The sequence below is a fragment of the Saimiri boliviensis genome, chromosome 11, assembly GCF_048565385.1.
Source record: "Saimiri boliviensis isolate mSaiBol1 chromosome 11, mSaiBol1.pri, whole genome shotgun sequence".
NCBI classification, from domain to species: Eukaryota; Metazoa; Chordata; class Mammalia; order Primates; family Cebidae; genus Saimiri; species Saimiri boliviensis.
Window position 1 is genome coordinate 117497941 of NC_133459.1, and position 12737 is coordinate 117510677.

At 36.6% G+C, this 12737-nt stretch overlaps 1 protein-coding gene across 2 annotated transcripts in view; it reads left to right on the forward strand.

Moving 5' to 3' along the window:
* The window catches only part of GLMN (glomulin, FKBP associated protein), a 52470-nt gene that overhangs the window by 33488 nt on the left and 6245 nt on the right, over positions 1–12737 (forward strand). Inside the window, exons 10-16 of one of the 2 annotated variants that reach the window (XM_003933303.3) lie at positions 560–590; positions 693–782; positions 1648–1689; positions 4133–4206; positions 5967–6051; positions 7475–7584; positions 8280–8343. In XM_003933303.3, the coding sequence (XP_003933352.1) occupies positions 560–590; positions 693–782; positions 1648–1689; positions 4133–4206; positions 5967–6051; positions 7475–7584; positions 8280–8343 (496 nt within the window). The remainder of the gene's footprint in view (positions 1–559; positions 591–692; positions 783–1647; positions 1690–4132; positions 4207–5966; positions 6052–7474; positions 7585–8279; positions 8344–12737) is intronic. The other variant, XM_074381432.1, reaches the window with a different exon arrangement.

Genomic DNA, 12737 nt, shown 5'->3' on the forward strand with positions numbered 1-12737 from the left:
TGGTATTTCCAAACTGCATAGTCATTGAGCCAAAGACAATAGTTTTAAACTCTTTGCCTGGTTAGAATAATTCCCTGGAGCCCAAGATATTTTTTTGCCACAGATCTTAAGTATTTAGTTAATAGTAATTACATGTTAATTAATAGTGATTATAATCCTTTTTTTAAAAAAAGTATAATCACAAGTAGACGGCATATAATTATTTTTTGAATAAAAATAATTGGAAAGATTTTACGGAACAGTCAACTGGAATACATAGCATTGGTTATATCAGGTGTAGTTAATTTGTTAGCACTTGCTGTTGAAGAGCTGTTGTTCTAAAGTCAGGAAATAATCCCTGAGTGGGTTTATTTTAGTCAGATTTAGAGGTCTTAGCTAAACCGAAAGACAGATCAAAGATGGATTAAAACTTTTGATCAAGTTCATCAACAGAATTTCTCCTTAATGATAATGCATTTTTAAAATGTTAAAATTTCAATTTTTGCTATATTTTTCTTAAGATGAAGTATCATTCTAAAATAGTTTACAAATTCATGATAAATTTTAATATATTTTTCAGAACAGAAGAGTCTGTTATCTCCAAAGGATTGGTAAGATGTTTGTTCCCATTATAACTTAAATACATAGTTATGTCAACAAATAACAGCTTTTGACATCACTATATGTGTATCTGCATATATTTTAATCTGTAGGAGCTGCTGGAGAATAGTTTATTGAGAATAGAAGACAACAGTCTACTTTACCAGTACTTAGAAATCAAGAGTTTTCTTACAGTACCTCAGGTAAATAAAATATGTATTCTAATATTGAAAATAGCGCTTTGCCTGTTCTGAACTTAAAATAAGGTCTTTTCTGATTCCTTTCCCACTCCCTTCTCTGCAACCTTTGAAAACTCTGGTGTAATGCTCTCCAATAGAACTCTGACAGTATGAAAGCCACTATTAGCCAAACTGAACCCTTAAAATATGGCTAATGTGACTAAGGAACTAAGTTTTACATTTAAATTTTAATTTATTTAAACATAAGTAGCAATTAGAGGCCACCACTATTGATAGCACAGCATCCAGTGGAAAAGCATAACTTTCTTCTTTTAATACTTTATTTCTGTAGGGAATGAAGTTCGTTTATGTTTCTCATAACTCAAGTTCTCAGGACTCCATCTAAGGCATTCACTGACTCATTACCAGAAAGACTAATAAACATTTTGTTTTCCCTTTCTATGATTTATTTTGCCTAGTACTTTTTGTTAGTTATGATATCCAAGGAAATCCTTAGATTTCAGTGTGAGAACTGGTTTTCCTAATATTTAAGTAGAAAAACATGGTTTTTTAAAATATATTGTTTTTAATTAATAAATTATGTTTCTGCACATTTAATTTCATTTTCTTGCCACTATAGATGTAATTGAAAATTACTATTTGCTTTCAAAAGTACACTTTGTGACGCTCCTATTCACTATCATTTAAAAAATCAATTGTAGTTAGCTTTCTGGAATGGAAGGCTTAGGGAAAAATTAATTTACTTCACTTTTAAATCTCCTACCCTCACTTCTCTGAATTTTTAGTATCCTTTTGATATGTCATAGTTGTTTATTTGCAGTCAGTATAATCTGTTTACATCTGAATTTTATATTTTTTTATTTTCCAGGGCTTAGTGAAAGTAATGACACTTTGCCCGATTGAGACACTGGTATGTAAATGTTTGGTGGCTAAAGGAAAATGAGTTACAGTGAGAAATTTTGACAAATAATTTAGTCTTCTTTTTAAAAATTTCTATTTGTGAAATATTTTTTCTTTATTTTTTAATTATACTTTTAAGTTTTGGGGTACATGTGCAGAACATGCAGGTTTGTTACATAGGTATCCATGTGCCTCGGTGGTTTGCTGCATCCATCACCCCATCATCTACATTAGGTATTTCTCCTAATGTTATCCATCCCCAGTCCCCTCATCCTCTGCTATCTCTCCCCTAGGCCCCTCAACCCCATGACAGGCCCCAGTGTGTGATGTTCCCCTCCCTGTGACCATGTAATTTCATTGTTCAACACCAACTTATGCGTGAGAACATGTGGTGTTTGGTTTTCTGTTCCTCTGTCAGTCTGCTGAGAATGATGGTTTCCAGCTTCATCCATGTCCCTGCAAAGGACATGAACTCATCTTTTTTTTTTTTTTTTTAATTCTACTTTAAGTTCTGGGGTACATGTGCAGATCTTGCAGGATTGTTGCATAGGTACACACATGCCATGGTGGTTTGCTGCATGCATCCCCCTGTCACCTACATCAGGCATTTCTCCCAATGTTATCCCTCCCCAACCTCCCCACACCCTACTGTCCTTTCCCTAGCTCCCCACCCCACAACAGACCCTAGTGTGTGATGTTCCCCTCTCTGTGCCCATGTGTTCTCATTGTTCAACACCCACCTATGAGTGAGAAGATGTGGTGCTTGGTTTTCTGTGTCAGTTTGCTGAGAATGAGAACTCATCCTTTTTTATGGCTGCATACTATTCCATGTTGTATATGTGCTCCCACCAACAATGTAAAAGGGTTCCTATTTCTCCACATCCTCTCCAGCATCTGTTGTCTCCTGATTTTTTAATGATCGCCATTCTAACTGGCATGAAGTGGTATCTCAATGTGGTTTTGATTTGCATTTCTCTAATGACCAGTGATGATCAGCTTTTTTTCATGTGTTTGTTGGCTGCATAAATGTCTTCTTTTGGAAAGTCTCTCTTCATATCCTTCGCCCACTTTTTGATGGGGTGGGTTGTTTTTTCTTGTAAATTTGTTTAAGTTCTTTGTAGATTCTGGATATTAGCCTTTTGTCAGATGGGTAGACTGCAAAATTTTTTCCCCATTATGTTGGTTGCCATTTCACTCTAATGATAGTTTCTTTTGCTGTGCAGAAGCTCTTTAGTTTAATTAGATCCCATTTGTCTATTTTGGCTTTCGTTGCCATTGCTTTTGGCGTTTTAGTCATGAAGTTGTTGCCTATTCCTATGTCCTGAATGGTGTTGCCCAGGTTTTCTTCTAGGATTTTTATGGTGTTAGGTCTTATGTTTAAATCTTTAATCCATCTGGAGTTAATTTTTGTATGCAGTGTAAGGAAGGGATCCAGTTTCAGCTTTCTGCTTATGGCTAGCCAGTTTTCCCAACAACATTTATTAAATAGGGAATCCTTTTCCCATGGCTTGTTTTTGTCAGGTTTGTGAAAGATCAGATGGTTGTAGATATGTGGCATTGTTTCTGAGGCCTCTGTTTTGTTCCATTGGTCTGTATCTCTGTTTTGGTACCAGTACCATGCTGTTTTGATGACTGGCCTTGTAGTATAGTTTGAAGTCAGGTAGCATGATGCCTCCAGCTTTGTTGTTGTTTTTTTTTTTTTTTGCTTAGGATTGTCTTGGCTATGTGGGCTCTCTTTTGGTTCCATATGAAGTTTAAGGTGGTTTTTTCCCCAATTCTGTGAAGAAAGTCAATGGTAGCTTGACGGGGATTGCATTGAATTTGTAAATTACTTTGGGTACTATGGCCATTTTCATGATACTGATTCTTCCTGTCTGTGAGCATGGAATGTTTTTCCATCTGTTTGTGTCGTCTCTTATTTCCTTGAGCAGTGGTATGTAGTTCTCTTTGAAGAGGTCCCTCACATCCCTTGTTAGTTGTATTCCTAGGTATTTTATTCTCTTTGTAGCAATTGTGAATGGGAGTTCACTCATGATTTGGCTCTCTGTTTGTTATTGGTGTATAGGAATGCTTGTGATTTTTGCACATTGATTTTGTATTCTGAGACTTTGCTGAAGTTGTTTATCAGCTTAAGGAGACTTTTGGCTGAGACGATGGGGTCTTCTAAATATACAGTCATGTTGTCTGCAAATAGAGACAATTTGACTTCCTCCTTTCCTAATTGAATACATTTTATTTCTTTTTCTTGCCAGATTGCCCTGGCCAGAACTTCCAATACTGTGTTGAATAGGAGTGGTAAGAGAGGGCTTCCTTGTCTTGTACCAGTAATTTGTAAAATGTTTATATATTTAGGAGGTACAAGTGTGGATTTTTTACATGCATAAAATGGATATTGATGAAGTCTGGGCAGTCTTTATTCATTTTACATAATAATATTGTTTGTTCCATTTTAGAGGAAAAAGAGTTTAGCTATGCTTCAGCTATATATTAACAAGTTGGATTCACAAGGCAAATATACATTATTTAGGTATGTATCAAGCATGGTTAATTGCTTAGTGTGTAGGAGATTAAAAATCAAATTCATGCTATATAATTATTCTAGGGTGTAGTATGTCGCTATATTTTACATGTAATTCAACTCTGGCTGGAAGCCATATTATACATTCTTAGTGATAGCTAGAGAAAGGGTTAATCAAATATTTCAGATATATACCATATATATGTTTATATTTTATATGAATAATAGTATATATTTCAGATCAATTAATTGGAATACTGTAAATTTGAAATAGACAACAATAATTAAACTAAGATTGATAATGATAATGTGTTTAGTAGAACTTTACATATGTCACTAATCTCCATTACTCATAGTTGAAATTGATGGCTCTGGAATTACAACTTTGATAGGCTATGCACTGTGTTAATAGTAGAGCTTACTAATAGTGCTCTTTGAGGTTGAAAAGATTCTAGCAATTCTCTAAGTTAAAAATTGGTAAACTTTTGCCGGGCGCGGTGGCTCAAGTCTGTAATCCCAGCACTTTGGGAGGCTGAGGCGGGTGGATCATGAGGTCGAGAGATCGAGACCATCCTGGTCAACATGGTGAAACCCCGTCTCTACTAAAAATACAAAAAATTAGCTGGGCATGGTGGCACGTGCCTGTAATCCCAGCTACTCAGGAGGCTGAGGCAGGAGAATTGCTTGAATCCAGGAAGTGGAGGTTGCGGTGAGCGGAGATCGTGCCATTGCACTCCAGCCTGGGTAACAAGAGCGAAACTCTGTCTCAAAAAAAAAAAAAAAAAAAAAAAAAAAAATTGGTAAACTTTTTAAGTCTCTATGAAGAGCCAAATAGTAAATATAGGGTTTATGGGCTATACAGTCTTTGTTGCAGCTGCTCAACTTTGTCTTTCTATTGGGGATGGTTGTGTGCCAATAAAACTTTATTGATAATATTGGGCAGCAGGCTGGATTTGCTAAAACGTCTCATTTGAGAATGGCCAGTATTAGCACTTTTCTTTTTTGGGGGGTGCAGCAGTGTGATCATGGCTCACTGCAGCCTTGACCCTTGACCTCCCATGTTCAGGTGATCTTCCCACCTCAGCTTCCCAGATGCATGCCATCATGCCCAGCTAATTTTTTTGTGGAGACAGGGTTGTGTCATGTTGCCCAGGCTGGTCTCACGCTCCTGGGCTCAAGCAGTTTACTCACCTCAGCCTCCCAAAGTGTTGAGATGACACGCATGAGCCACAGTGCCCAGCCAACACTCTTGATCCTATCTTTTCTTCTTTTCTATTGCTAGTAAGAGCAAGTTTATGAAATCTCAATTCTTAGGTATTATACCAGCTTTCCTATTCTGTTCTATCTGTATCTACCAATAAATCCCCTTTTTTTCTTAAGCTAGTCATATTTAGTTTTTTTGCAGTTGAGCACTAGCACTAGACTACTACACAGGAAATAATTTGAGGTTTTTTTTTTTAGACTATTATGTTAGTGCCCTTTCTTGCCATGTTTAATTATTTTAACTATGTGTATAAAAATATTCATTGGTTTGATAGAAATGGCTTGTTGGAAGATCCAGTTGTAAATAAGAATTTACCAGTTAGTGAGAGTAGAAACTATTACAGGTAACTTTGTAATTGGTTGATCACCTTGCTAATTACCACTACTTTGGGGTTTTTATTCCTAGAAGTAACACATGGCCTCTTTGAATTTGTAAGACTTTTATCACCATTTAATTCTAATGCTGTCCAGGATAATTTCACATCTATTGTAAATTTACTTTCAAGGTGCTTATTGAATACTAGTCATCACTCAGGTGTGGAGGCTTTTATTATTCAAAATATCAAAAATCAAATTGACTTGGCATTAAAGGTAAGAACATAGCCAAAGTGTCAATTATTATTTTATTTCATAGTGTATATTTTATTCATATGTAGAATATGTTAATGTGAGTTTTTGCTCTATCTCTAGTATTACTATTACTTAAATACTAATAAGACTTTTTTTTCCCTATTTCTACTATGTTTTAAAAACTCTGAATTTGGAAATTTTGTTAATTATAAGTTTAAATTATATTCTTTTTTTTTTTTTTTTTTGAGACGGAGTTTCACTCTTGTTACCCAGGCTGGAGTGCAATGGCACGATCTCGGCTCACTGCAACCTCCGCCTCCTGGGTTCAGGCAATTCTCCTGCCTCAGCCTCCTGAGTAGCTGGGATTACAGGCACGTGCCACCATGCCCAGCTAATTTTTCGTATTTTTAGTAGAGACGGGGTTTCACCATGTTGACCGGGATGGTCTCGATCTCTCGACCTCGTGATCCACCCGCCTCGGCCTCCCAAAGTGCTGGGATTACAGGCTTGAGCCACCGCGCCCGGCTAAATTATATTCTTTGATCTTTTTCTTTTTTCTTTTTGAGACAAGGTTTTCCTCCTGTCACCCAGGTTGGAGTGCAGTGTCACAGTCTTGGCTGACTGCAGCCTCCCACCTCCTGGGCTCAAGCAATCCTCCCACCTCAGCCTCCCAAGTAACTGGGACTACAGGCACCCACCACTGCGTCCAGCTAAATTTTGTTTTTGTAGACATGGGGTTTCACCATGTTGCCCAGGCTTGTCTCAAATTCCTGATCTCAAGTGACCCATCCACCTTGGCCTCCTAATATGCTGGGATTATAGGTGTGAGTCACCACACTGGGCCTCTTTGAGCTGATATTATAGTTTCTTTTTGTTTTGTTATATGCTGTTGAAACATGAATGAAAACTTAAGTCTCTTCTATTTGTGAGTGCTCAGTAATTCTAAATGGAAAACAGTGCACCAGTGTTCTCAAGCTGGCAGGGTTTGTTCCTGTATCTAGAAAGTGAATGAAAGTATGGAAATTAGAGTTTAAAAATGTGGCTGGGCGTGGTGGCTTTCACCTGTAATCCCACTACTTTGGGAGGCCAAGGCAGGTGGATCACGAGGTCAGGAGTTTGAGACCAGCCTGGCCTACACGGCAAAACCCGTCTCTATTAAGAATACAAAAATTAGCTGGGCGTGGTGGTGCGTGCCTTGCCTGTAATCCCAGCTACTGAGGCAGGAGAATCACTTGAACCCAGGAGGCAGAGGTTGCAGTGAGTCAAGATCACGCCATTGCACTCCAGCCTGGGCGACAAGAGCAAAACACCATCTCAAAAAAAAAAAAAAGAAATGTATTTTAAATGTGTAATTGTTTAATTTTGTAGTGTCATAGTATTAGAAAAGCACATGAATTATCAAGCTGTTATTTAAAGCCTTTCTCATTTTTCGTTTGCTTTTCAGAGAACACATAACAAAAAATGGTTTACAGGACCACAGTTGATTTCCCTTCTTGATTTGGTACTCTTTCTCCCAGAGGGTGCGGAAACAGATTTACTGCAAAACTCAGATAGGTGAGGTGACCATTACTAAAATCCACATAGGAAATTCAGAATAAAATGTGAAATACCTGCTTAGGGAACCTAAAGTAATAAAATGTATTTTCCTGTGATTTTTTGATCCATGGCTAATTCATTAAATTACATAAAGATTTTTCTTATTTAAGTGATTTGTTAATGCGTAGAAACAAATTAAAAGCTCCTCTTTCTAGATGAATGACCAACACTATGATTTGATAGTTTTTATGTACCCAGCATTCCATAGAAATTTGTAAGGACAGCATTTGTGCTTAAAACTAAAAATCTGTGTACATAATTTATGTGCTTAGGTTTTGTTGTTTTATTGTTTTCCAGGTCATTTTTTTCATATAGAACATATAATTTCAGTTTCAGTATATTGGAATGGATATTGAGAAATGGTTATAATCATGTAAAAATATTAAAATTCAGAAAGCAAGAGGTGATATCATGCTCTCAAATACTAACAATAACAAGGGTTTCTTTAAACAAGGATAATAATTTTCACAATTGTATGATTTGAACTTAAATAGAAAATAAGAGTGATAAATTACTATATAAAAAGATATATTAATGGAAATAGTTTCTAATGGCACCTAATTATAAAAATATGCCCAAAGTTTTAGCTTATTGAGATTGCTGTTGACTATATAAAACCATACTGTAAAGTAATATATATTTTTAATTAACAGGATTATGGCTTCATTAAATTTATTGAGGTATTTGGTTATCAAAGATAATGAAAATGACAATCAAGTAAGTGAAGTATTTGAAAAGAAACTGTGAGTATATTCAAAAGGCATAAGGAATGTTTCAGATATTCTTGATCATTACCTAAAGCCAATATTTAATCTTCCCTAGCTATAAAGGCTGGGAAGAGCTGCTGGCGATTATTCTGAAACCTGAAGTTAATTTCCAGGTACACTTACCACCCCACATCCATTTTCCTTTCCCTTTCCATTTCCGGTTGTACCTCTGCTTTCTTGCCAAAAGCACGTAGTACTGTCGGGTAGGTAAGTCACAGGTTCTAAGTCAACTAACCTTGTGGAGCTCAATGTACATACGAGTGTCTTGTTCAGTTTCCTCCACCTGTAGCTCATGAGCTATATAAAATCATCTGATTTCAATATTGCCTCATCAGACACAACAAATTGAAACATTTTCAGCACTAAAACAGAATTTGTTAATAGCACCTTTTAAATAATGTTTAGGAAGTTAGATTTTTTTAAAAAAAATAACACATCATTGGAATTATTCAATATATAGAAAACTATTTGAGGAAGATTTGTCATACAGTAAAATTATATTTGCTTTTTCTCTTTTCTACCCTTTTCTGATAATTGCTTTCCCTATATGTATCACCTCTATTAGCTAGAACTACCTGAATCGTGTGTTGTTCATTGGGTGTTTTTTTTTTAGGATGGTAGTAAAAGTAATTGATTTTTATATAAAGATGCCAAAGAAATTTTTTAAATTAGGTAAATCATGATTTGGGATGAAAGTTTATGGGAAAAGTAGCAGTTTCTTTTCTTCCTGACAGATCCATAGTAGATTCAGTGATTTGAACCCCCTGTTCATCCCTCTTCAGCTGAAAATAGTTAATTTGACATCATTGACTAGTGCTTACTCTGTATCAGGTACTATTTTTTTAACACTTTATTGTGAAAATTTTCAAATGTACAGCAAAGTTGAAAGAATTTATAGTGATCATTGGTTTACCCACCACCTAGAGTCTATGATTCTACTGTACTTACTCCATCATGTATCTATTACTCCACCCTCTATCCATCACTCTTATCAGCCTTTTTTTCTAAATGTATTTCAAAGTAAACTGCACACATCAGCATACTTTCTCCTAAATATTTCAGCATGTATTTCATTGAATTGATAAATATTTGTCTGTAGTTTTTCTGAAGTAAACTTTACATAATGAAATGTTGAGATTTTAAGTGTATATTCACTGAATTTTAACTAATGCATAGATCTATATTATCTAAACCCATATGAACATAGAACATTTCCATCATCACAAGGCATTCCTCTTGCCCCTTCTCAGTTAATTCTGACCTCATTGCTCCACTTACCCCTGCCAGGGACAACCATTGTTCTTCCCAAGTGCTGTATATCGTTTATTCTTCAGAGAGAGTCTCATTCTCTTGCCCAGGCTGGATTACAGTGGTACAGTCAATGGCTTACTGCATCCTTGACCTCTGGGCTCAAGAGATCCTCCTACTTCAGACTTTAAAGTGCTGGGGTAACTTCCAGGCATGAGCCACCATGGCCAGCCAAGAAAAGTACTCCTTATTTTTCACTTTTCTTAGATAATGTAGGTGGAAAAAAGATCATTAACTTGCACAAGAGCAAACATCTAGAAAGTGGTAGAAACAGCTATGACCCCAGGCAGTGGCCAGAAGTTTCTAAATCACAAACTAAATTCTGATTCCTGAAGGAACTTGTGATAAAAATACAAAAGCTATAATATAAAATTAAGCAATTGAGGCCCTGAGACTTCAGGAAGGTAGCCTTAGGGTAGGGTATGAGTTTTTACTTTTTTAGTAATCAAGAAAGGCTATACCTACTTGAGAGATTATCTGACTTGCCTGACAAAAAGAAAAGGCATCTTGTTGATTGGGATTGATAGATATGTTAGATATGGAACATAGAGTAATACAAATGCAGCAGATTGGTCTCTGCCTAGAGAGGGAAGACTTAAGAGCAGTTTACCATTGTGTAGTGTCCACTATACTATCCACAGATAATTCCTCACTTTTGTTTGGCATGTACATTGTATGGTGTAAAAAAGGATACAGTCAGCACATAGGACTTTTTTTTTCCCCCCAAAGAGTGTCTCACTGTATCGCCCAAGCTGGGGTGCAGTGACACAGTCATGGCTCACTGCAGCCTCAAACTCCCCAATTTAAATAATCCTCCCATGTCAGTCTCCCAAAGTGCTGCGATTACATATGCATTTTTTTTTTTTGAAAACAGAGTCTCACTCTGTCACCCAGCATGGAGTGCAATGGCACGGTCTCAGCTCACTGCAGTGTTCACTTCCCCGCTTCAAGCAATTCTCCTGCCTCAGCCTCCTGAGTAGCTGGGACTACAAGCAGGCACTACCACATCAGCTACTTTTTATATTTTTAGTAGAGATGGGGTTTCATCCTGTTGCCCAGCTGGTCTCAAACTTCTGACCTCAAGTGATCCTCCCGCCTCAGCCTCCCAGAGTGTTAACTCCCACAGGTGTTAGCCACTGTGCCCAGCTGACAGGCATTTCTTATTTAATGGTTTTTAACAATTTTTCTAAGGGATCAGATATTCCAAATTATTGCTTTATAAGTTACCATAAGAATTATACCAGGGAAACTAGCAAAAACTCAGTCCACGCTGGCAAACTGACCTCTTTTAGATGCTTGAGAGCCTGTCCATCTTGGAAACATTTCTTGCAAGTACAGTGACAATAGGTCTTGTGTATAATTGAGAGGCAAATATGACCACTGTGGTTAATCAAAAATGAATTATAGTTTGAGTTTTTGGAAGCTTTGGTTAAAGAACAAAATGATGCTCTGGTGACGCTGAAATATGGGGCATTTTATTCAAAAGGACTCCTGCCACTACTATTTTTGAGCATTTAAGTGTGCTAAGAAGGTAATTAGTCAGATGAAAAGCTGAAACACAGTCAGAAATGTGAACAGGAAGATTAAATAAGAACAGAATCATATTCAAATACAAAGATAACAGTGATTCATAATCGAATAATCCATTGCTTTTTTTTTTTGCTAATTTGGGTTACTGTCACCTGATGTATTCTTTCATAAGCCATCCTTCCTCACCCTACAGCAGGTTCCTCTTGTATCTTCTTGCTTAAGTTTCAGGCACCTTCTCCTACTCTTTGGTTTCACATAACTTTTTAAAATATTATACTACAAACAAGCTCCCATCTTTACTGGTAAAACCAACCTAGTTTTATACCAAATATTCTCTATTTGGGGGGTATCTTTAAATAATTATTAGTTGTTTTGAATTATAATTTATTCTAGTACATATCCCATAATTATGTTATCCCTTACCTTCCATCCTGTGTACTCCTATCTTTTTCCATCCATTTACTCATTCTTTTTTCTAAAAAAACTTATGTAAAATGAAAGCAGGGACACGGAAAACAATGAGATGGCAAAGGCCACACATATCGGGGATTTCAAAATTGGATTGTTTAATATATGTGTCTATATGCTTTTCATTTAGGAAAAAAACTATCTTGTGTAGTAAATATACATAAGAGTCTATATAATCCATATTTTGGGCGATCATGTAAGTTTTGTTTTTTTTTTTTGTAATACTTCAAGTTCTGGGGTACATGTGCAGAACGTGCATGTTTGTCACATAGGTATACATGTGCCATGGTGGTTTGCTGCATCCATCAACCCATCATCTACATTAGGTATTTCTTCTAATGCTATCCCTCCCCTAGCCCCCTACCCTCCGACAGGCCCTGGTGTGTGATGTTCCCCTCCCTGTGTCCGTGTGTTCTAATTGTTCAACTCCCACTTATGAATGAGAACATGGGGTGTTTGGTTCTCTGTTCCTGTGCTAGTTTGCTGAGAATGATGATTTCCAGCATCATCCATGTCCCTGCAGAAGACATGAACTCATCCTTTTTTATGGCTGCATACTGTTCCATAGTGTATATGTGCCACATTTTCTTTATCCAATCTATTATTGATAGGCATTTGGGTTAGTTCCAAGTCTTTGCTATTGTGAATAGTGCTGAAGTAAACACACATGCACATGTGTCTTTATAGAAGAATGATTTATAATCCTTTGGGTGTATACCCAGTAATGGGATTGCTGGGTCAAATGGTTTTTCTGGTTCTAGATCCTTGAGGAATCACCAAACTATTTTTCACAATGGTTGAACTAATTTATACTCCCAACAGTGTAAAAGTGTTGCTATTTTCCACATCCTCTCCAGCATCTGTTGTTTCCGGACTTTTTAATGATCACCATTCTAACTCAAATGAGGTGGTATCTCAGTGTGGTCTTGACTTGCTTTTCTCTAACGGTCAGCGATGATGAGCTTTTTTGCATGTGTTTTTTGGCCACATAAATGTTTTCTTTTGAGAAGTGTCTGTTCATATCCTTCGCTCACTTTT